Source organism: Stegostoma tigrinum, chromosome 10 (assembly GCF_030684315.1).
Source record: "Stegostoma tigrinum isolate sSteTig4 chromosome 10, sSteTig4.hap1, whole genome shotgun sequence".
Classification (NCBI taxonomy): domain Eukaryota; kingdom Metazoa; phylum Chordata; class Chondrichthyes; order Orectolobiformes; family Stegostomatidae; genus Stegostoma; species Stegostoma tigrinum.
This window is the reverse complement of record NC_081363.1, coordinates 10,137,754-10,163,129: the sequence shown is the minus strand read 5'-3', so window position 1 is coordinate 10,163,129 and position 25,376 is coordinate 10,137,754. Positions and strand designations below refer to the sequence as shown.

The window sequence follows — 25,376 nt, the reverse complement described above, 5'->3', positions numbered from 1 at the left end:
TCCACAATGTTTTATACATTCCAGCATAACCTCCCTGCTCTAAAGCTTTATGCCTCAGCTAATAAAGATAACTATCCCAAATGACTTCTGAACCCCTTTATCCACCTGTCTCGCTACCTTAAAGGACGGCTGAATACGGATATGGAGATTCCTCCAATTCTCAGTGCTTCCCAGGATCTTACCATTCATCATGTATTCCCTTGCCACGTTTCTCCCGCCCGAATGCATCAACTCACACTTGTCCAGATTGAATCCTATTTGTCGCTGATCAGCCCAATTGACAATCCCATCCTGTAATCTTAAGGCTATCCTCCTTAGTATTTACCTCAGCACCAATTTTCATATCATCAGTGAACTTACTTCCAGCATTCAAGTTTACTTGACACTGTTGCAATTAACCAGATTTCCTGTGATCCTATGGGCTCTTACCGTCTCTATCAGTCTTCCACGTGGGATCTGACAAAAAGCCTTGCTGAAGTCAAAATTGACTACATCAAATGCATTGCCCTCATCTACAAACCTGGTCACCTCTTCAAAAAGTTCAATCAAATTGGACAGAGTTGACCACCCATTAACGTGAGGAGGTGACAGCCTAGTGGTATTATTGCTGGACTGTTAATCCCGAGACCCAGATATTGTTCTGAGGACAAGGGTTCGAATCCCGCCATGGCAGATGGTAGAATTTGAATCCAATAAGTATCTGGAATTAAGAATCTAATGATGACCATGAATCCATTATCAATTGTCAGAAAAACCCGTCTGGTTCACTAATGTGTCCTTTAAGAAAGGAAACTGCCATCCTTACCTGGTCTGGCCTACATGTGACCCACAGCAATGTGGCTGACTCTTAACTGACCTCTGGGCAATTAGGGATGGGCATTAAATGCTACCTGGCCAGCAACGCCCACATCCTGTGAATGAATAAAAAATAAAAAAAACAAAACCATGCTGACTATTCCTGATTAATCCCTGCCTCTCCAAGGGCACATTACTTCTGTCCCTGAGAATTGCTTCCAATAGTTTGCCCATCACTGAGGTTAGGCCAGCTGGCCTGAATTCCTCAGTTCCAAGGAAGGGTCACCGGATCTGAAATATTAATTCTGACTTTCTCTCTACAGATGCTGTCAGACCTGCTAAGCTTTTCCAGCAACTTCTGTTTTTGACCTGTACTTTCCTGGTTTGTCCCTTGCGCCCTGTACTCTCAGACCTTTTTTTTTGAAGGAATCAGAGAAACACAATTCCTCACAAAGTAAAGAATCAGAAAAGTGGCTCACAGGATTCAGGGTAGAACAGGCATGATACTAAAAGGGCTTTTATTGTTCTGCATTTTATGTATACAATCCAGGCGTATTCTCCAGGTGCAATACAGAATGCAGTGCTGCTGGAGAGACATTATCCAAGATATTAGCCACACTCATCTCAGGTGGACCAAAAAGTTCCCACAGCATTATTTTAGAGATAAAAGCGACTTTCTCTCTGATCAATATTTATACTTTAACCAACACATTTGCAAACTAGTTTACCTATTCATTATCTAACTGCTGTTTGTGAGATCTTACTGTGTGCAAATTGCCTCCTCATCATACAATTACAGATTACCTAGAGTGTGAAAGTAGGCCATTCTGCCCATCAGGTCCACACCAATCCTCCGGACGCATCCACCAGACCCACCCTATGCCTGTAACCCTGCATTTTCCATGGCTAATCCACTTAACTTACACATCCCTGAACATTTCTGACATTATTACAACAACACATAATATAGTGCATTTCTGTAAAAAGAGGCATGTTGTTGAAGCTTTCCATCTTGCACACTTCAGGGCTGAACGACAAGAATACCAAATTTCAATATGAAAAATTTATATCACGAGAGAAAAAGGTGTTGACTGGTTGGAAAGTGAAATTTGAACTATCAAATTATTGCCACAGAGAAGGTAGCAGGCAACAGTTTTTCCCAAGATTTCAATTCAACCAGAGAAGTCAATGTGACTGGGCAAGAGATCACCATAGGAAGTGCCCCAGGGAAACACTGCAGTCCCAAGATTTTGTTCCGTTGAAAAAGCACAATGCCTGGATATGTTACTTTTGAACAATGCTCTGTGTGAGAATATACGTAGCTTCTGGCAAATATAAGTGATCCCCATTGCAAGTCGGACTGATAATCTTAATTGCTTTTTGGCATTCCATGATTGAGCAGTACTTACACAAGTACTCGTCCATCAAGAATTACACTAACAACCAAAATGCAGGTGTCTTGTACTTGCAACATATTACTGACACTATACATCAGAGTGATGGAATGAGGACTATTTAAGGTGATGCTTCGGTGCCAAACAGGCAGGCTGTTATGTCCTGATCAGTGTTGAGCACCTGGAATGTTGGTAAAACTGAATTCATCTAAACAAGTGGAGACTATACCTGACTTGTGCCTTGTAGGTGGTGAACAGGGTTTGAGGAATTAGGAGAGAAGCTATACAATGCAGAATCCCAAGGCTTTGACCTGTTTGGGTAGCCCCACTATCCTTACTCCTTCTTGTCTCTGTTGATGGAATTTTCAGCAACAGAAATGCTGTGAACATCAAGGGGAGATGGTTAGGCTCGTTTTTCCAGAAATGGTCGCTGTGTGGCGAATATTAATTGTCACCTTTGGTTGTTAGTGTAATTCTTGCACGCATAAGTGCGTGCTGCTCAATCATGAAATGCCAAGAAGCAATTCAAGATTATCAGTCAGACTTGCAATTTGGCTCACTTGATTGCGTGTGTATTAATTGTCACTTATTATGTCTGTGCAATCATCAGCAATTATTCCCCACTTGATCTCATCACGGAATCACAGAATTGTTACTGTGCAAAAGGGGCTGTGCAACACAACCTGTCTGCATTCGCAATGGAGTGAAGGCCATTGATGAAGCAACTGACAATGCTCATGCCTAGCACACTGTCCTGCAGCAATATCCTGCAGCGAAGATGATTGGTCTCCCCACAATCACAGCCATCACCTCAAATTTAAAATAGTACAAACTTGCATGAAGAAACAAGGCCCAAGCAAATGTCAAACCCCATTAAAGGATATCACCGTGTGGAGCTGGAGGAACACAGCAGGCCAAGCAGCATCAGGAAATTTCTGAAGAAGGTCCCGACACAAAACGTCAACTTTCCTGCTCCTCTGATGCTGCCTGACCTGCTGTGTTCCTCAGGCTCCACACTGTATTGTCTCCGACTCCAGCACTGGCAGTTCTTGCTATCTCTATTAACGGATATGATTTCTTTAAGTTAATTAATTACATTAAAACTTCGACACATTTCAAAATAGCTAGGCTTAAGATATTGTAATCGAGAAAATTTTTCCATTCATAGTGTGACCTATGGAGTTCAATTTAAATTTTGTCAGACTATTTTGAAATTTGATACTGACAACTATTGAAACTATTTGACTTGGTGCTTTAACCATCAATCAACTTGACCTAGTACTCTATTAATCCGTTATGATGCAAGTGATAAATGGAAGGAAGCTCATGTAGTGTAGAAGAAAAACCAGCAAATATTCTGGAAATTTATTTTCTTTGAATAATACCACCAAATTTAACCTTGGCCCAGAGTAGTAGTTTTGTGAAAACTAACTAGCATCCCATCTAGAAGGCTGCACCACAATGCAACCTTCACTTAGGATAACACAGCATTAATTAGATAAAATATGATAGAATGAATTCAATGGAAGATCTGAATTATTGTTGCATTTTAATAACCAAAATATGCAATAACACCATAAGAATAGGAGTGGAAGTAAGGCCATTTAGCCCATCAAGTCCACTCCAACATTTAAATCATGGCTGATGGGCATTTCAACTCCACTTCCCTGCACTGTCCCCGTAGCACTTGATTCCTTCTGAGATCAAGAATTTGTCGATCTCTGCCTTGAAAGCATCTAATGTCCCGGCCTCCACTGCACTCCGTGGCAATGAATTCCACAGGCCCACCACTCTCTGGCTGAAGAAACATCGTCTCATTTCAGTTTTAAATTTGCCCCCTCTAATTTTAAGGCTGTGCCCACGGGTCCTAGTCTCCCCACCTAACAGAAACAACTGCCCAGCGTCAATCCCTTCTAGGCCATACATTATCTTTTAAGTTTCTATTAGATCTCCCCTCAACCTTCTAAACTCTAATGAGTACAATCCCAGGATCCTTAGCCGTTCATCATATGTTAAGCCTACTATTCCAGGGATCATCCGTGTGAATCTCCGCTGGACACGCTCCAGGGCTAGTATGTCCAATGTTTGGAAGGTTTGGAAAGGGCCGAGACGTATTACTTTCATTATCAAAACATTCACAAGATAATAAATAGAATACATAACAAATCTAAAAATGTTGTACTTAGATTTTGCAAAGCCAAGAGCCATGTAAAAAAAACCAAGATTGGGTTACCAAAGTCAGTTTATACCACGTTATAAACTGGACAATACAGCACTAGAGAAAGGAACCTGGAGTCTTGAGTGGAATTATCTGAGGAAGGCTGAAGAAGGCAAACTGCAGTGTTGGGAAGGGTCCTTGTTAACAACATACTCAAGTCACACTCAGGAACCGTTTAATTAACCAAAATTAAGATCAAAGGAAGATCAAACTTAAATAAGCAAATTAAAAGCATTGAAAGAACCTTTTTTACTGAAAGAAATGTCTCCCAAACAGCAAGTACATAGGAAATAAAAGGTTTGAGTTTTGAAGGGGCATGTCCAGTTTTCTTGACTAATTTATCTGCTCCTGTAACTTATGTATGTCTTATATCATATCTTCCAAAATGTTCTTTCTTAAAATTAGAATGTTTTATAAATCTTATAAAGTACTGCAAGTTTAAAATATCACCAACCAAACTGTGTCTGACAAAATTCAAAATTACCTGAGCCATTTAAGCCCTTTTTTAATCATTCATAATGTGTGGTATTCATTGACAGGCCAGCAGTTATTGCTAGCCCCTGACAAGGTCACGGTGAGTTGCCCACTTGAACCACTTTAATACTCATATTAAAGATACTCTGACAATATTGTTAGGGAGGCGGTTCCATCATTTTGACGCAGTGATGACTTAGCAACAGCGATATACCTCCAAGGTAAGATAGTGTTTGATTTGGACAGGAACTTGCTGGTGATTGCATTTCCATATGCTTGTCATGTTGTCCTTCTAAATGCTGGGGTTTGGAAGATGGTGCTGAAGGAGCCTGGCAAGTTCAATGAATCAGAAAATGGTTACAGCACAGGAAAGGGCCATTCAGTCTGACCTGTCCACGCTGCAGTACATCTTGTGGATTGTACACACAACAAACTGGTGGTCGAGTGAGTGAACGTTAAAAGGGTTGGATTAAAGTCCATCCCTCTGCTAAAGGTCACAATATTGTCATGGCCTCAAATTCATGAAAATTGAAATCAAGTGCCAAAATGCTGCTAACACTCATGTTTGATCTGAATTTTACTTGAAAAAATTGCAATGTAGTCTGATGCAGAGCCAGCAAAGATACCTATGAAAAAAATGCAGTTGATGTGGCTGACTTATCACTTACCTCCTTGATTCAGTCTGCTATCCTCCTCAAGTAGATAACTTCTTTGCTGTGATTCTAAATTCCTGTGTTGCAAGGTTGCTCGTTCTTGTTCAGTCTTCAACAGTTGAGAGCGCAAATCATCTATCTAAATTCACAGATAAGACTCAGTGGATCAGTAGAGCATAACCATATTTACATTTCATATCTTCAAAATGCATGTGTTTTCTATGTTCAGCAGCAGGCATGTCCAGCAGTTAAATAGAAGACTGCAACAAGTTTATGACTTGAGCAATGAACAATGGAGAAATAAAAAATATTATCTGGCATCCTCATTCAGAAATAGTTCTGAATATACTCCATCAATACAGAAATAAAGTATGACAGATGACAAATAATGCTTCAATCAAGGAACCACAGCTAGCTTCTGTGAAGCAAACACAACTGGAAATGAACTGCATTTAAAAGTCTTGCAGTTATTTGGTGTGTAAAACAGCAGGAGATGGAATATTAACAAAAATAAAGATTTTTTTTGAAATTAATGTATTCTAGTTATGGTCAGATATAAAAAGGGAAAATAAACCGCAGGGAACAAAACTACATTAGCATCCAAAAGGGTTTCATTAGGACGCCTGACACTATTTAGCAACTATTCACTTTTGTGTGGCACTTTTAACATTGTAAAACTTTTATTGGAGTGCTCAGACAATATTTGATACAACCATATCCAAAACGTCAGCTTTTGTGCTCCTAAGATGCTGCTTGGCCTGCTGTGTTCATCCAGCCTCACACTTTGTTATCTAGGATATTACCAAAAGCTTGGTCCACATGGTAAATTTTAAGGAGGATCCTAAATGGAGCAAGAGTAGGTGAGCACAGCAGAGGTTCAGTGAAGTAGGTGAATGGGTGGACGGAGGGGGTGAGGTGCAGTGGTGGTGGAGGAATCCAGAACTCTCAGTAACAATGAAGGACAAGGCCACGGAGGGATTTGAATACAAGGATAAGAATTTTAAATCTGAACCATCTGGATGACAAGCCAGTGCAGGTGAGCCAGAACAGGGGTGATAGGTAAACTTAGATTTTGGGGAAATCAATACCAGGCAGATTTCAGTATCTACAACTGAAATATTGAGTTGTGTTTTCTCTTCACGGGTGACAATAGTAGGCATTCCACATATTTCTAAAACTTCTGTTTCAAGTTAATATAGAAACACATGAAAACACTGGAGGGCCATGAGCAGCGGTGTGCCACAGGGATTGGTGCTGGGTCCACTGTTATTTGTCCTTTGTATAATTGATTTAAATGAGAATTTAGGGGGTACAGTTAGTAAATTTGCAGATGACACCACGATTAGTGGTATGTGGACAGTAAAGAAGCTTACCTGGGAATACAGAGATATCTTGATGAACCGGACAGTAGGCTGAGGAATGGCAGATAGAGTTTAATTTAGATAAATGCAAGGTGTTGTATTTTGATAAGGCAAGCCACGGCAGAATTTACACAGTCAACAGTAGGGCCCTGGAGAGTACATAGAGATCTAGGTGTACAGATTCATAGCTCCTTGAAAATGGGGTCACAAGTAGACAGGACAGTGAATAAGACTTTCAGCATGCTAGCTTTCATCAGTCAGAGCCTGGAGTATAGGAGTTGCGATGTCTTATTGCAGCTGTACAAGGCCTTGGAGAGGCTATATTTGGAGTACTGCATGCAATTCTAGTCACCTTACCAAAGAAAGGGTGCAGAAAAGATTTACTGGGATGCTACCAGGAGTTGTAGATTTGAGTTATAAAGGAGAGATTGCATAGGCTGAGACATTTTTCATTGAAGCATAGAAGACAGAGGGGTGACCTTACAGAGGTCTATAAAATCATGAGATCATACCGATCTCAAGCCCATCTAACCTACACTATTCCATGTACGTCCATATGCTTGTCCAATGATGACTTAAATGTACTTAAAGTTGGCGAATCTACTACCGTTGCAGGCAAAGTGTTCCATTCCCTTACTACTCTTCTGAGTAAAGAAACTACCTCTGACATCTATCCTATATCTTTCACCCCTCAATTTAAAGCAATGCCCCCTCGTGCTCACCGTCACCATCCTAGGAAAAAGGCTCTCCCTACCCACCCTATCTAACCCTCTGATTATTTTATTCCTTAGTGAAAAGATCTATAAATTGGAGAGCTTTTGGTTTCAGTTTGCACTGCACTGAACTGTCAGCCAAAATTACATATTAGAGTTGGAGGTTGCTGTTGAAACAGCTTATGCTTTTTATTTATACATGAAGATCCAGCTTGTAACTGAAATATCTTTATGGTGTTGCTGCAGCAAACCTTGCTGTCTAATTTTTTAAATTGTTAGCTACAACTGTTAGGGAGGAGAGGATTTATTCTACAGCGAGGATAGTTATGACTATCCTTAGGATAAAATAGAACAAGAGGAACAGCTGAGCATTAGGCAATTTCTCCAGCATACCTGACAAGCAAGTGCCTCTCGGCTTCCTTCTGATTGATCCAACTTCCGGCGAGTACGTTCAAGCTCTTGTTCAATCTTAATATGATACAAAGAAAAAAATAAGTAGACAAAGCAACTATTGTGACTGTGCCATAAACCTCCTGTAGTGGTACTTGCTGTGAACTCGGCGGTTCAGAGCACTGAGGATCTTTCTTTTTGTTTTGACTGGTCCCCCCATAAGACGCTTCTCTCAACAGGAAAATCCAGGACCACTGTGCCCACTGGAAGTGTTGATATCATGCCACAATTTTAATGGATTATGTATTTCAGATACAGGCCAATACTGTTTCCTTCTTTTGAATGAAAAAATGACTATTTTTAAATTTATGAAGAACATCTGGCAGAACAGTTACACAGAAATGGAGATGTGTTAAGTTCTGACAATAAGTGAATATAGTGAGTTTTTAAAAAAAATTCTTGCATTTTAGACAAAGCTACTAAGTTGTTCTTAAACATTCCAAAATGTCTACAAGACAGCAACGACTGCATTCCTCCTTCATTGGAGCTTGGAACCTTCTATAATATTAAAGGGTGCTACATAAATCCATGTTGCCGAGCAATGATTCTTCCCACAGCTCACGTTCTGCTGAGAACACTTCAGAAGGCATTTGGAGACAACCAATTAGTTGACTAATATTCTATGATGAAAATCACTGATGTTCTTCTGCACTTCTAGCAATAAATCTACAGTGAAAATAATTCCTAAAGTACATGAGTCAGCGAGACACAATCTTTTTCTTAGAGACATGGGTCTAAATCAAGTCGAGACAGGTTGAGACAAGAGTGTCCCTTCTGTCTACAGGTATGAATTGAAATTGGGCCTTTTTCAACGCAGTTACTATTGTACAAACACGTGGTGAGATGTACCCAACCAGCATTAATGGTGCAATCATTCAGTAGTAACACTGGATGGTTGTGTGCAAAAAAGTCTGTGGTGTTGCAAGGCATTTTCAAGAGGTCAGAACTAAAAAGCAGTGTTGATGTAGAGTTGCGGTAGCCTTCCTGGCCTAGAAGTAAGCAATGATCAAGTATTGGAAATGTTCAAATTCCGTGCACTAAGCCTCCCCTAAAAATTCATAATAAAATTATCTTCTAAAAGGGGTTTGTTCTTTTGCAAATTTTTATTGACCACACAGTGTCTGGATTGCTTGATGAGGTGAACTCCACTCTAGTCAATTCACATTCCATGGTTAATATTTTGGTTCAAAATTTGCTGTCAAAATAAATGAAGCTCATAGCACTCACATTTATAAACGAACTTTGCAAATTCAAACTGTCAGATATAAGGTTGAGAACATCCAAAGATTGCTACCTGAAATGTGCCATCACACTGCAAGCTTAATCAAAACACCAAAAACCAAAAGAACTGTGGATGCTGTTCAGAGGAAGGGACACCAGACCCGAAACGTTAACTCTGTTTTTTTGCCCTTCACAGATGCTGCCAGACCTACCGAGCTTTTCCAGCAACTTTGTTTTTGTTCATGAAAACAATGTCAATTGATCTGGCTCATCATCGAAACAATTGAATAGTATGAAGTTGTAATATTTGCACAGCAGGTACAATAAAAACTAGCATAGTCTAAATGTTCTTAACGGATAATATGTAGTAATTATCACCAGTCAATCTCTCTGACACTCAATTAATTATTACAAGGGTAGATCTCATTTCTTCCAATTTTAATTGTTGTTGGAGAGGTTGTAGGATTGTGAAGAAAATGTTTTCAAAAGGACTTCATTTGTCAAATTTTAGCTTACACTTGCCTCTCAGTTTTAAACAGTTAATTATATAATCCTTCAGTCTGATTGATTAAGGAGCCCAACTTACTCGTATACAAGACACCAGATTTCTTTCCAAGAGACATCATCAAGTCACACTTGAAGCACTAAACCATTTTAAAAATCTAAATGTGCGAACACAGGTCCAAATAACAACAGACATCATTAGATTAATTCCATAGGAAATTATAGGGCAATAAGTTCTATTTAGCAATTACTTTAAAATTCAGTTGAAACAATTGCCGGAAAATAAAGGTAATCCCTCCAGTGATTTCACATTATTGCAATTTGTTCATTTGTGAAAGAAAATCAACAGCAGTATCATTGCTCTGATATTCTACTTACATTTACAAATTGAGGAAGCCTCATAACTTGAAAGCTCCATTAACACAGAAAACAACTTCTTTCATTTAAACATAATGCCAGTATACTACAGTTACCCAATAATTCTACAATTGTGAGCTAATTGTCTGCATTTCCAAAGAGACAATTCTTCACAATCTATATTTAAAATATATATACACCCAAGTACTACAATCATACCAATGATTGCTCAATGTGTACAGTGTTCTTTTGAATTGGATTACATTAGAATTGTAGAATTACTGCATGAATCATTGGCAACTCATGGAAAATGACAATGCATTCAAGTTGCATTAAGAAATCTATATGGTAATCTCAAAAATGTTGATTATAATCCCAAATTTACAGCAATTTGAGTTTTAGACAACTTGTCATTATTTAACATCGTAAAAGCTAGATCACTCAAATTATTAAAATGTGAGGCTGGATGAACACAGCAGGCCCAGCAGCATCTCAGGTGCTCCTGAGATGCTGCTTGGCCTGCTGTGTTCATCCAGCCTCACATTTTATTATCTTGGATTCTCCAGCATCTGCAGTTCCCATTATCACTCATATTATTGTTATCTTCTCTCAGAGGGTTGCCAGAATTTTGGAATTCTGCACCATGGAGGGTTGTTGAGTATATCAAAGGCTGAGATCAAGAGAGTTTTGGTCTCTGAAGAGAATTAGGCAACATGGGAATGGAAGGGAAAATTGAAGTGAGATCAAGGATCAGCTATAATTTTATTAAACAACAATGCTGTCTCAAGACGGTGTGTGAGGCACACTATTCCTATTTCTTACCTTTGGGGAAGTACATCTAACATGGCCTTTGATTTTAAATTGTACTCAAAGCGAGGCTGGAACATATTATTTGTTATTAATCCGTATTTCAGCTCAAAGACTTGCTTATTCATCAGAGTTTGAAAAGTTTATTTCTCCTTAAAAATCCCACAAGTCCATTTAATATTTTTAGCACAGATTAATAAATCAAGCATCAATTAAACAATAATTGACTGTAGTGAAAGTTCTAGTGTCATAAATTTTCAATGCCAGGCTGCCAAGTTTAAGAGCGTTAGACATTCACTATCCTTTGTGGTGTCATAAACCTCTCAGAGTAACCAACACTGCCAAAAGGATTACCCATAATTGTGGGCTTTCCTACTTAAGTAGCAAGAATCCTCCACAAGTTCAAGCAAAAGGCAGCGTCAAAATGTCAAAAAAGCAAATGCTTGCCTTCAGCTGGAATGTAGGTATCTCCCTCAGCTGAACGAAACTCAAGACAGAATATTTTAAAGACAGCTAACAACTCCCTTAAAAACAATACCTCAAAGCTTTTTCTGTTTGCATTAGCAAAAGAAACCCATAATGACTCATCAACAAGTGTCAAATAATTTAATTAATTAATTTCCAAAAAATTGATCTGCTTAATTTTTTTAAAAACCTTTTTGTTCTTCATCCATTCACCCCGCCAGATAATACTGTAATTGTTGTTTTCTACCATCTAAGCTCCGCTAACTCTCTCAGCTAGATATCCTCACTTCTTCTCCCTCAGCCTCTGCACTGGAAGACTTCACATCCTCAGTTGTTTTAATCTCATCTAATCTTCTCTGCCCATTTTAACTGATTTCATTGCATTCCGGTTCTCTCTTTATGTCTCCTCCCTTGCCAGTTCTTTGATCTTCCAGCATCTAAACCTAAACAAGGCTTTTTCCTATCATTTCCTTGTATTCCTCACCACTCGCACCTTTCCAACATAATTTCCTTCTGCATTTGTTCCAGACGAAAAACACACTGCAGTGACAGTGTGGCAACTTCCTAATTATCTGGTCTTTGGTTGTCCTTCGCCTGTCCTTTGCCATAGTACTCCGGAAAATGTTAATCTGCTCAATCGCCTCATTGACAATTTGTATGTCCTATTCCTTTTCTTCTCCTTTAGGCGAGTTGCAGCATTTAATGTACGAGGAGTATTTTCCAGTGCTAAAGTAGAACAATGCCCACACACCAACCACACCACACTAATCATGAAGCTTTTCTAAGATACTAATAAAGGTCATTGGGCCACTGGTGAGATTTCTGATAATCAAGATATCCAAAGTGAGAAATAAGTGAAAATATTTAGAATACAACTCAAAACGTGTGACAAATCCGACTCACCTAATCCAGAGATAATGGGAACTGCAGATGCTGGAGAATCCAAGATAATAAAATGTGAGGCTGGATGAACACAGCAGGCCCAGCAGCATTTCAGGAGCTGGGCCTGCTGTGTTCATCCAGCCTCACATTTTATTAACACCTAATCCAGACATTGCCATGTTTAAATTAAACATTGGATAGTGCACACATTACATTGACTAGAGATGGACCTAGATATTGGTCACAGCTGCCCATTAATTGATAGGAGTGTATAATTCAATCTGTCACAAAGGGGCTGTTGTTGTGCAGAGGTAGAGTCCCCATCCTTATACTGAGGCACCTGGGTTCAAGTACTACCTGTTCCAGAGGTGCGAAATAACATCTCTGAACAGGTTGTATAAAGGAAAATGGATTTTTTTTTTTAAAATGAGTCCATGTTGTTGCTGTGGGTTGGAATCACAGTTCAGGCCCCACCAGGTAAGGATGGTGGATTTTTTCCCCCCCAAAAGTATGTGAATGAACCAGATCAACTTTGGCAATATTGCAGCAGTTACTTCGTCGCCATTACTGATGCTAGATATTTTCATTTCATTAATTAAAATTAAATTACCCAAGTGCTGAGGTGGAATTTGAACTCAACTCATCACACCATTATTCTAGGTCTATGGATTGCTATCCTAATAGCATAATCACTTTACTACCACACACAAGTTACTGAAGGATGGATGACATGAAGCTAAATAAGATGATAGTTAAGAAATGAACTTTCAGCGCAACAAGGCAATGATTGCAATTTAGAAAGTGGAGAAACAGTGGCACAAGTCCGGGAAATGAAACTCAGTCATGAGTTCAAATTCATGGGAAACTAAGCTAGAGAGTGGCTCATTAAAGACCTGAAAAGGGAAGGAATTTGAATGCACATAATCAGAAGAGAGATGATCTATCTGAGAGAGGCTTGGTTCAAAATGCAAATTTGTTGCATGGGGGAAACAGGCACTTAAAGAAAGGTTCACACGCCAAGAAATAAAGGGTGCTGTGTAAGGAGTTCAGTGAAGGGTGCAGAGGTCACATTTTCTTTATGTATTTTATCAGCCATCAGCACTTGAATTCCAAGTTTTTGCAGAATGAGGAGCTGGTGAATCAGTAGCTAGTATTGATACAAACTGTACCTTTTATCAGTATAGTTAGTATTGTACTGCTATAACTGAAATTGTAAAGTTTACTGGTAGTGTTAAAATGATTTTTAAGAAGCATAGACTGTAATGATTATAAATATATTTATTAGCAATTACTCATGTAATTAACACATTAGAGCCAGCAGGGTACATGAAATGCTGTGATGTGAAATGCTGTGATGTAAAATGTGGATGTAAATGTAAAATGTAAATGCCTTTGGATTCTGATGCAATCCAAGGCAAACACATCTAAGTGCTTGTGGCTGCAGGCAGTTCACTTCAAAGTTACAGAGCTGCAGGCCAATCTGGAAGGGGTAAGCAATCTGAACATTTTATTCCAAGACGTACCCACAGCCCTTAGGATTGCATCTTCCGCTTGGGTTAGTGGTCAGGGAAAGGAAGCTATGACTGCAAGTGAGGCAGGCAAGGGGACCTAGAGAGCCTTTATAATTGTTTACAATTTTCACAACTTGTTTGGGTGCAAGGGCTTCAGGAAAGGTAAGCTAACGGATCACTATAGTGTGGTACAGGGAGCCATTCCAGAAGGGACAGTAAGAAGAAATGTAGCAGTAGGAGGTGTAATACAATGACAGGAATTGATAACTGTTCTCTGCAGCAATGAGCATATGTCCAGGTGACTGTGTTGTCCACCAGGTACCAAGATTCAGAATACGAGATCAGGCTGGACAAGAACATAGATTACAGCATGAAGAAGATCCTTTGGTCCAACTAGTTCATGCCAACCAGAAATCCTAAATTAATCTAGTCCCATTTGCCAGCATTTGGCCCATATCCCTCTAAATCCTTTCTGTTCATATACCCATCCAAATGCCTTTTAAATGTTTTAATTGTACCAGCCTCCACCACTTCCTTTGGCAGTTCATTCCATACATGCATGACCATTTGTGTGGAAAAAGTTGACCCTTAGATCCTTATTAAATCTTTCCCCTCTCACCTTAAACTTATGCCCTCTAGTTTTGGGCTCCCCCACCCCAGGGAAAAGAACTTGGCTGTTCACCCTATCCATACCCCTCATGATTTTATAAACCTCTGTAAGGTCACTCCTCAGCCTCCAATGCTGCAGGGAAAATAGCCCCAGCCTATTCAGCTTCTCCCTATAGCTGAAACCCTTTCATTCCCATAACATCTTTGTAAATCTTTTTTAATCCTTTTCAAGTTTCACAACATCTTTCCTGGAGCTGGGAGACCAGAATTAAATGCAGTGTTCCAAAAGTGGCCGAACCAACATCCTGTACAGTCACAACACGACCTCTCAACTCCTATACTCAGTACACTGACCAACTCTGAGTCCTGATGAACTTCATCGACTAGTATTTGGAGACGTAGCCAATAGAGTAATAGATACATTGGATGACAAATTTTCAAAATTTGTTACATTGAGAAAGGGCTCTGTTAGACTGGAAAGTAGCAAATATAGCCCCTCTATTCAAGAAGAACGGGAGGCAAAAAAAAAGGAAACAACAAGCCAGTTAGCTTGACATCTGTCAAGGGAAAGGCTTTTCTTTAATTCACTCGTGGGATGTGGACGTAACAATTTATTGCCCATCCCTCCTGGAGAAACTGGCAGTGAGCTGTCTTCTTGAACCACATGAGTCCATGTGCTGTCAACAAACTAACACTATCATTAGGGGGAGAATTGCAAGATTTAGATCCAGAAAAACTGAAGGAATGGCTTCATATTTCCAAGTCAGGATGGTGAGTGGGAACTTGCAGGTGGTGGTGTTCCCATATCTCTGCTGGCCTTGCTCTTCTAGATAGAAATGATCATAGGTTTGGAGAGTGCTCATGAGGATCTTTGGTGACAAAAGGCTTGTTTCTGTGCTGTAAAATTCCACATAGCTACAAAAGTAACATACATCCTGCTCTTCAGATAGTCATATTTATGGCTCGATATCTTTAGAAGCTTCCAAACTGTGTGTTCCTCAGCCAAAGAGACAATCAATCAATCAGTCAAAACAAACTTACCAGAGACTTGTCATCCTCGGATCTGGAAAGTTTAATCTTCATTTCTTCCATTTCATTAACTTTATCATTGCGTTTTCTCAACTCCTTTTTAAAAAAAATCAGAAGTTCAAATACCACAAGTTACAAAATTCTGTTAAAATCTTAAAAAGAAAGACAACAGAGCATTTCCTTTTCCAAAGAATTCTAATAGCGACATGGAATGAATCCACAAACATTCTACTATAAAAGGAGAGATCAAGTTTACATTATTTTATAATGACAGAGATTGTTTACTTTGGGCAGCCAACCCTGGGACATGTTCGTACCCAGACAGCGCACACATGTTGACAGTATCCTGCCCTGAAGCACAGTCCATCTTCCTCAGCTTGAACTACCTCAGGGCTGAGAGAGGCAGGCAGATGGAGGTGGAAGGTCCTGACATTTCCAGTGTCCTATTGGCATTCAAGTGAGGAACGCGACTGGAGTGAGGTCAAGTTTCTTCGTCTCCATATCTCCTTACCATTAGTGCAAAGAAACAATAGATGCAACAATGAAGTGCCAGCTTGTGCATTTATCCTGTAGACATGGAATGCTGGCCCTCATTTCCCATGGCAGCTGCCAAGCTGCCCACAAAGGCAGCCAGGCACACACATGCCAAAGGCTACATGGTGCGTATAGCACCAAACAGATAGTTACGTTGGAGCAACTCCTCCTTAGCCTGATGTGGAGATGTAGGAATGATGCACTCACCAGCAGATGCTCACAGCTCTAAGCTGCCTAATGGGCCCCTAAAGGTGTCAGTATATGAACTGGAGGAAGGTGTAGGAGGAAATTTTGCTAGTGCATCCTCCACCTTTACCAGAAGTCAGGGAGGGGATGAATTGCTGGGCTGGCCTCTTTATGGGGAAATTATGCAGATTCCATAGTGACTACAGGAGTCAGAAGAGAATAGGCACCACAAATTACGGGGTAGAAGTCCAGGATTGTTTGGAATACATTCACTGTGGCAGTAATAGGAGAGATGCACAGCAATGGATCATTCCTCTTCCTTGGTTGACAGGATATGGATGTTTCAGCATCAACAGATGAGCAGAAGTCTAAGTCCTCATGGGCAGCGTCAGGATCCTCTCCTCCTAGAAGGCGTCCTGAGTGAGTGACACTTGAGCAAGGAGGAGGCACAAAGAGCATGCAGGGTGAACAGCCTGAGAGTGGGGTAGATTACAGTGAGGGAGGGAAAACATTGCATGCAATACTAAGAGTGAAGGGCCATAAGCTTTGGTAACAATGAGAAGATCGTGGTTCTTACTCTCAAAGAGCAGAGAAGGTAGTTTACCTACTGCGGCATTCTGGGTATTTCTTCAGACAGTCCACACCACACAGACCTGGGTGGCAACCCCACACAAGATTGAAGTATCTGGTATCATAGTTTCCCCTGCCAGTTCCTTCCTGGGAAATGAGGCACTTCTCTGAACTACCCCATTCACCCAAGACCTCCAACCCCTTGCCTGCATAGAGGGGTGCAACTTGCATTTGTCTGCCATGTCCAGTGCAAATAATACAAACCATTCAGGATACTTCTGGACTGCCAGAGCACAATCTGGGGCACATCTGCCAATCCTGAACAAGCTAGCAGTGGCAAGCACTTTCACCTACAGCAAATGAGAGAATGCATGCAGGGCACCATCAAGTGTGATGCAGTGGGTTTTGGAAGATGGTGTGAGAAAACTCATTAGGCCTCATGGAGAGTAACCTTCCACGAAATTTGCAAAAATTGTTACTTAGCCGATTTCTGTTAAGATTTGGCCCCGCCTTTGTGTCTGCCTGCATCTTATGAGTGCCAGCAAGCAGAATGCTTACAAGTCAATTAACTATAATTAGCAGAAATAAAAACAGAGTGCTGGAGAAACTCAGCCAGTTTGGCAGCATCTCTGGTGGGAGAAAGAGAGTTAGCGTTCTGAGCCAAATTACTTATATAAAATACCAGACCCGATAGCTTTCAAACTAAAGCTTATTTTTAAAAATAAATAAACCAGGATAAGAAAGGATTATGTATCTCAGTTTAGGATGTTGCTATCTGAAGGTTGTAATCATTTATAATTCATATACTGAAGTTACAATATGCAGGCAACGCATTTCCCATGCACTCTCACAGGCAACCTCAAACTACACGTATTTTAAAAATTTCAAACAACTTTTATTAAAGATGGAGAAAAATAATATTCTATCACAATTTCCATGGCATCTCAGTTTTAGAAGAAAATAAACATCCATTCTTTAGACATCGGAGTCAACATATTAAAGTAAATTCATCAAGGTGCTTTTTTGTACTCATCCAAAACATACATAAGTCAGCTACCTCAGGGACATTTGTGTGACTCTTGGATAGACATTAAATGTTAACAAAATGAAGGTTTTGCAGGGTAGTTTGATCTCATAACAGGTCAGCACAAAATCGTGGGCCGAAGAGCCTGTACTGTACTGTTATATGTTCTATGTTTGTTCTATGTCAATCTTTACATTTAACTCCGTTACCTTTCAAATTTACAAAAAAACTTTCATTCAAATACCCTGATAGCTTTTCCCTTACCATTCGTGAACTTAGCAATTACAGAATAAAAGTAAAATCAAAGGTAGGTATTCAAGGTGAGATTGTACGTTAATAAGGACTAAGGTTCCCTGCAATTCTGTATACATAGAATATGATATTAAACAAGTCAAATCACACTCATTTGTACCTAATCATTAGCAGCATTTCAACAGCATTACCATCACTGATCAACTTCATTAGAACAGAAAGACTGCCAGATAGGATTCAAATTGGAATATTTCTCAGGTTAAGGTCACAATCGAAACCATCAGTGACAAGATTATCCTGTGAGTAGTACAGGGCATCAAGGAAATTATTTAGCATCTAGACTCTGGACAAAGATATTTACAGCAATGGTGAAAGGATTAATCGCACTCAGACACACAACAGTGATTGCTAATATATCATGGCACTAAATGATTCTATCAGCTAAAACCATTTTGGATGTCAGTACTGATATGGATCATTTACCACTTCTCAAAAAAATTTCTACACACCTCCAAAAAGACAAATTGTGGTAAATAATTTTAATACATTACACAGCAGAATTAAGAAGTTCAGTAACAGTTTTCTAAAGAATGCCAAAATCTTAAGATGAGGGAATAGCATTAAGTAACAAGAAAAGATTTTGTAATGATCATTCACTATGTATCGCCAGATATGCCAGCATTTATTTCATGCACCTAATTGTCTGGAAAAGGTGAAGGAGAGTCACCTTGATGAAATGATGCAGTCCACGCAGTGTAGTGTATGCACAGTGCTGATAAGGAGGTGGTTCCAGAATTTTAGCCCAGCAACAGTGAAAGCATTCCAAGTCAGGAGGTGTGCGACTTGGACAGAAACTTGCAGCTGTGGTGTTTGAAGATGTCTGCTGCTCAACATTGTACAGGGCCTTGATGAGACCACACCTGGAGTACTGTGGCAGTTTCAGTCTGCCTCCTTAAGAAAGGATAGATTTGCCGGAGAGGAAATGCAGCAGAGGTTCACAAGGCTGATACTGGAACTGCCCCATGAAGAGAGATAGCTGCATTCACTGGGGTTTAGAAAGGTGAGAGGGGATCTGATTGAAACCTATAAAATTCTAACTGGGTAGGACAGACTGGACGAAGAGAGGATGGTTTCCCTGGTTGGGCAATTAGAACCAGGATCACTGTCTCAGGATACAGAATAAACCACTGAGGACTGAGATGAGGAAGTATTTCTTCATTCAAAGGGTCATGGGCCTGTGGTATTCTCTACTAGAGAAGACTGTGCAGGCCAAGAAGCTGTGGAGGTCAAAGTTTCACCTTTGAATTGTGCATGCAAGCAAAGATTATTGGCCTTACAGTAGAAAAGGTTAAGTACAGATTTAATGGAAACACGCAAAAGATTTTCACAGCAAGTACACAGAAACTGTCGCCAACATATCAATAACTAGAGGAAAGAGAGTTAAGATAATTATGATCTGGAAAGGTCTGAAAGGGTAATGGTAACACATTAGCTTTTCCAGTAAAATGGAGGCGAGTAGAACACTCCAGGCAGAGCTTGTCCGCTCCACCTGTTCTTTCTCGTTTTTTTTCTCTCCCTCTTTTTCTCCCTTGGACACTCTGTCACAGACACCTCGCTCCAGCCTCTGACTCTCAGCCTCTGAAGCAGGAATGCCAGTCTCCAGCAACCTGGAGCAGAGCGGGGAACGGCGGTGAGTACAGACTGCGGCAGTAGGTACAGAGTGCAGCAGGGAGTTAACAGTGCAGCGTGGGGGTGTAGAGGGACAGAGTGCGGCAGGGGTATAGACGGACAGAGTGCGGCAGGGGGTACAGTGTGTGGAGGTTACAGTGTGTGCTGGGAGTACAGAGGGACAAAATGCGGTGGGTACAGGGTGCGGCGGGGGGTTACAGTGTGCAGCGGGGAGTACAGTGTGCGGTGGGGGATACAGTTTGTGGCAGAGGGTACACAGTGCAGCGGGGGTACCACATGAGGCAGGGCGTACATGGTGCAACAGGGATACAGTATACGGCAGGGGGTACAGTTTGTAGCAGGGGGTACACTGTGCAGCGGGTGTACAGCGTGTGGCGGGGCATACACGGTGCTGCGGAGATACAGTGTACGGCAGGGATACAGCGTGTGGTGGGTGGTACACAGTGCGGCAGGTGGTACAGGGAGCAGCAGGGGGTACAGAGAGCAGCAGGAACAGTGCACGACAGGGGGTACTGTGTGCGGCGGGGCGTACACAGTGCGGCAGGGGGTACAGTGCGCAGCAGCAGGTACACTGCACAGTGGGGGTACTGGGTGCGGCAGGGTGTACACGGTGCAGCGAGGGGTACAGAGTTTGGCGGCAGTGGCCCAGTATGGAGCACAGCAGCAGTCCGCGGTCAGACCACATGGTGGCCCCATGTGGAAGTCTGCTGGGGACAGCCCTTGGACACAGGCTGCGATGTTTGTTTTTTTTAAGACTTTGCTTCCAATTTTTCTAACATATAGTTCACAGAATCATAAAATCCCTTCGGTCCAACAAGCCCACACCAACACTCACATCATCACACCCAGACCCATCTCCCTCTAACCCACCTAACCTACAGTTCCTTGGATTCTATGGGCACTTTATCATGGCCAATCCCCGTAACCTGCACATCTTTGGACTGCAGGTGGAAACTGGAGCACCCGGAGGAAAGCCACGCAGACACGGAGAGAATGTGCTGTAACTTTCTTTGTTCTTTGTTCTTTGTTCCACACGGACAGTTGCCGAGGGTGGAATCAAGCCTGGGTTCCTGGTGCTGTGCGGCAGCAGTGCTAACCTCTGAGCCACGATATCACCCCTAATTATACTGTATATAGCTGTAACGATTAGATTAGATTAGATCCCCCACAGTGTGGAAACAGGCCCTTCGGCCCAACAAGTCCACACCGCCCTTTGAAGCATCCCACCCAGACCCATCCCCCTATAACCCACACACCCCTGAACACTATGGGCAATTTAGCATGGCCAATCCACCTAGCCTGCACATCTTTGGGCTGTGCGAGGAAACTAGAGCACCCAGAGGAAACCCACGCAGACACGGAGAGAATGTGCAAACTCCACACAGACAGTCGCCCGAGGCGGGAATCGAACCCAGGTCGCTGGTGCCTTGAGGCTGCAGTGTTATACACTGAGCCACCATGCCGCCCCTAATGTAACCTTTTCCTTTATTTCTGTACTCTGTACCCAAGATGGCACCGTGTGGTGGTGACATTGTTATACTACAACTCATCTTGCAACTGAACAATGTGTACCTATATATCTTTGTACCTAAGATGGCACTGTAAGTGGCGACTTACAAATTGATCTATTTGAGTATTTGACAACAAAGCTAATTAATTCATTCATTCATTTAATACAACTTCCAAAATGCAATTGAGTAAACACCTGAACTGGAGAACCATACAGGACTATCACAGAAAGTGCAGGATGTGGGGGGCCTGGATAATGCTTTCAAACAGCCAACACAGTCTCAATGGGTTGAATGATGTTCTTCTTTAGAGTAAGATTTTATAAGACTATTTTTTGTTTTACTTCATAGAAGGTGTACATTCATGGGAAAAACCCCTATTTATTTCTCATCTCAAGATGGCCTCAAGAAGCAGGCTGTGAGCCCCCTATTGATTCACTGAAACCAATGAGGAGTAGAGACACCTGTTCTGCTGTTAGGGAGGGTGCTCCAGGATTTTGACCCAGTGACACTGAAAGTTCAGCAATACATTTCTAAGGATGGTGATAGGCCTCAGAGAGACTAAAAGAACCACCATTCTTTCCCAGTACTGTTCACATAATATAGAAAGAAATAAAAGATAATATACCACTGCTGTATTCATCCTCCAACAATTTATGGATGCTGCTGAAAACAGGTGAAATCATACAGGTCAACCCCCAAATCCTAGTCTCTCAGAATAAAAACTAAATGATTTAGTGACCATAAACTGGTGAGCCCGCCCATTTTTAATTCAATGGGACCATCTACATTGATGGTTGAACAACTTTCGTTCTTCTGAATTTTGAACTTTAAGAAGGGAACAACATAGTTGGTTACATCTGGGACTTTGGGGATGTGGTGGAAAAGTCTGGAGGTCTGTTTTATTTGCATGCATTATCAATCAGGCTTCACAACCTTGACTTGAAGAGTTGGAAAGGGTTAACTGTTCAGTGCTTTATAAAGACTGCATTGTTGCCGAGTAACAGGGGGGCCACTGGCTCAGGGAAACAGAATAATCCAGAAGTAGGCCCGAAACGTCAGCTTTTGTGCTCCTGAGATGCTGCTTGGCCTGCTGTGTTCATCCAGCTTCACACTTTATTATCCAGAAAGTCAGTCAGAGTGGGCAGACCAGAGAGTGGACACAGTGTTTAGCAAGCTTATAGTTACTCTGAAAATAAAGTCATAACGAGTTTAGTTTACTTTAGATCTTTTAGATTAAGGAAAAATGTATGTAGTGACTGGACAGAAATTCACCAAAAGGAAAGGAAGAATTTGCAGATGTACCAGTCTGGGTGAGAAGAGAGTGGAGACTCCATTATGGGGTTTGAGAATTTTGCAATGGCTATGCTGTTTCAAGGGACAGTGAGCACCTGAATCTTCTCCTGAAATGTGTAATGAAATATGCCCAGGAACAAAAACAAAGTTGCGGGAGAAGATCAGCAGATCTGGCAGCATTTGTGAAGGGCAAAACAGAGTTCACGTTTCGGGTCCGGTAACCCGTCCTCAGTTCTGAGGAATTGTTCCTGATTTACAGCATCCGCAGTTCTTTCGGTTTTTATGAAATATGCCCAATCTTACTTTAGCCTAACATAAAAGAGCTTTTCTTCCTTGTTTGACATTTTATTCTGTGTTAAAAGTATATTGTCAGCCTCTTTTGAGTATGTTCAATAACTGACCTCCATGGCTTTAAAAATAAAAATCAAAGTTGGATCTGTCAAGCTAGGTTTCATTCTGGGATCTGACGTGTCCAGATTAACATCAGCTGGGATCACAACAGCACACATATAGAAAATAACATCTACTTGCTGCATAGCACCCAAAGCGAGTAATTGATTACGGGATCTGCTGTGCATTACATTCAATCTCTCTGCCTACTGAAGATGGAGATTTAAAATACTACACACATACAAATACAAGACAGTTGTCTTTTGCGACTAGTTTGTCTGATACACTGTGCGTATTTAACATCCAGCATAGATGTCCTTGTCTAACATAGTCCTCACAGCACTGTATCCAATAATGATAAAACGTGATCTAACAGCTGTAGACAGTTCTTATGTTTAAACTTTAATGGCTTTCAACTGCAGCTAACATACTTTCCGTCCACTGATCAATACCCTACAGCTAAGACCAGCAGTACCACTGTAAGCACCTGTCAAGCCAGGGAGACTTCTTAATATATCAAGCATGGCAAAAAAAGTATATTTATTGGCTCAAAGGTTACCTTTATTACATTTTGGTATTGTTTTCATAATGCAGCTCGGAATTTATAAAATTTAAACCATACTCCGAGCTCAAGGTTGAAAAACTGGTCAAACACTCAATGTTGGAGTGTAAAGCTCGATTACAAATATCTTTGCAATGTCATGACACTTAAATGGTTCTCCACCCAAATACAAGGCAATGGCCTTCCACAACAAAGGCTTAAAATCTGAGAATGTCTGAAAATGCCGAACTTATGCTCCATAAAGTTCTGTTCTGAGGTTGGTTTTCACTTATATCACACAGTCCAAAGTTCCCATGTATACTTAAAAATGGCCATCCACATGTACCATTCATTTCACTGCCACTTGAGAGATGGCGCAAGTGCAGAACAGATGCATGCTATTAAAGAGTTATTAAAAAGAAATTAATTGAATGAAATGATTTTGCACTGCAATGAGACCTACTTTGAATACAAAGATTAGCTAAAGAACACTTTAAATGCTAACTTTCTGCTACACATCTGAAGGATGATTGACAATTAGAAAATATATTATAGTGAGAAATGAATCCCTTGAACCTGTAGAAGATCATAGATAGAAGAGAGGTAACAATGCATTTCCTCACTCTTTCAAAGCTCAGAGCAAGATTATCAAATGGTTTACCATATACCTACATTCAGCAGAATTAAGATCCATTACATTGTTTTGCAATTTTGAGATGCTCATTTGTTTTGAGTATAATTTAAGACAATGAAACAGTTTACCATCTTCATCTGCCATGTCGCCACAATTGACAGTTTTATAAATCAAATCTGCAGTTTACAACAGAAGGACTTCTGATTTGTGCAGTCTTCTGCGATGTTCTTTCTTACGAATCAAAATTTCGTGACATTCATCCGCACATATTTCAGTTTGGGCAAGCAAGCTGATAGTGAATGAGTTGATCAAACTTATCATTTTCTTCCAAGTCCTACAGGCTTTGAGCCATCAACTCCATTCCTCTTACACACTAGTATCAATGCTGTCAAAAGCACAAGTGGTTGATGAAAGTCAGGCCTTCCACCTTGCCTCCTTTATAAACTTGAATGCATCTGCAACTCCACGACCAATACCTTAACACATACCAAGACCTATTTGTCAATGCACTCACTGACCACATTAGCAATTGATCTAGGAAAGCCTCAATTTTAAAACTTTCATCCTTGTTTTCAAATCCTACCATGGTCTTCCAGCCTACAATTTCCTCCTGACCTGCAACCCACTGATCTCTGCACCTCTTCAATTATGACCCCTTGCACATCCAAACTTTCCTCATTCTACCATTTATGTCAATATCAGCAACAGCCTGGACTCTAGGCTCTGGAATTCCTGTCCTAAATCTCCACAGCTCTTTTCCTGCTCTCCTAAGAAGTTTCATAAAATCTAACCTATTGATCAAACTTCTGGTCACTTGACTAAATACATTTATATAGGTTCAAATTTTGTTTATTAATGCTCCTGAGAAGCCTTGGGCATATGGCACAAAGAACAGGGATTAAAAATAAATCAATAAACACTAGAATATATAACCCCACACATCATTGCCAGACAGGGAATGCATCATCCCAGATCTGTAGAAACAGCAGGTATCATATGACTGGTACACACACAGCTTGCTTCTGGTCCTAATCTTATACTTTTTTTAAAAAATTTGTGCATCCTGACATGAATTCCAAAAGGCATAATCTGAATAGCTTAAAAAATGTGTAAAATGATCCCACATTTTTAAGAACAGTCAATAGAGTTGCTCTTTAAAAACATTATACCAGGTGTGACTAATACCGTTTCTTAAAGGATTAGCAGATGGAGTTTCATTTAGATAAATGTGAGGTAGTGCATTTGGTCAGGAAATCAGGGCAGGACTTATACACTTAATGGGGAGGTCCTTGGGACTGTTGCCAAACAA

The 25,376-nt window shown here is 40.7% G+C and overlaps 1 protein-coding gene across 1 annotated transcript in view; it reads right to left on the bottom strand.

Annotated features, from left to right (window-relative positions):
- LOC125455519 (centrosomal protein of 128 kDa) overlaps positions 1-25,376 on the bottom strand; it is a 475,711-nt gene that overhangs the window by 392,509 nt on the left and 57,826 nt on the right. The window contains exons 9-11 of the mRNA XM_059648981.1: positions 15,456-15,539; positions 8,002-8,076; positions 5,550-5,673 (exon numbers count right to left, since the gene is read on the bottom strand). Coding sequence (XP_059504964.1) covers positions 5,550-5,673; positions 8,002-8,076; positions 15,456-15,539 — 283 coding nt within the window. The remainder of the gene's footprint in view (positions 1-5,549; positions 5,674-8,001; positions 8,077-15,455; positions 15,540-25,376) is intronic.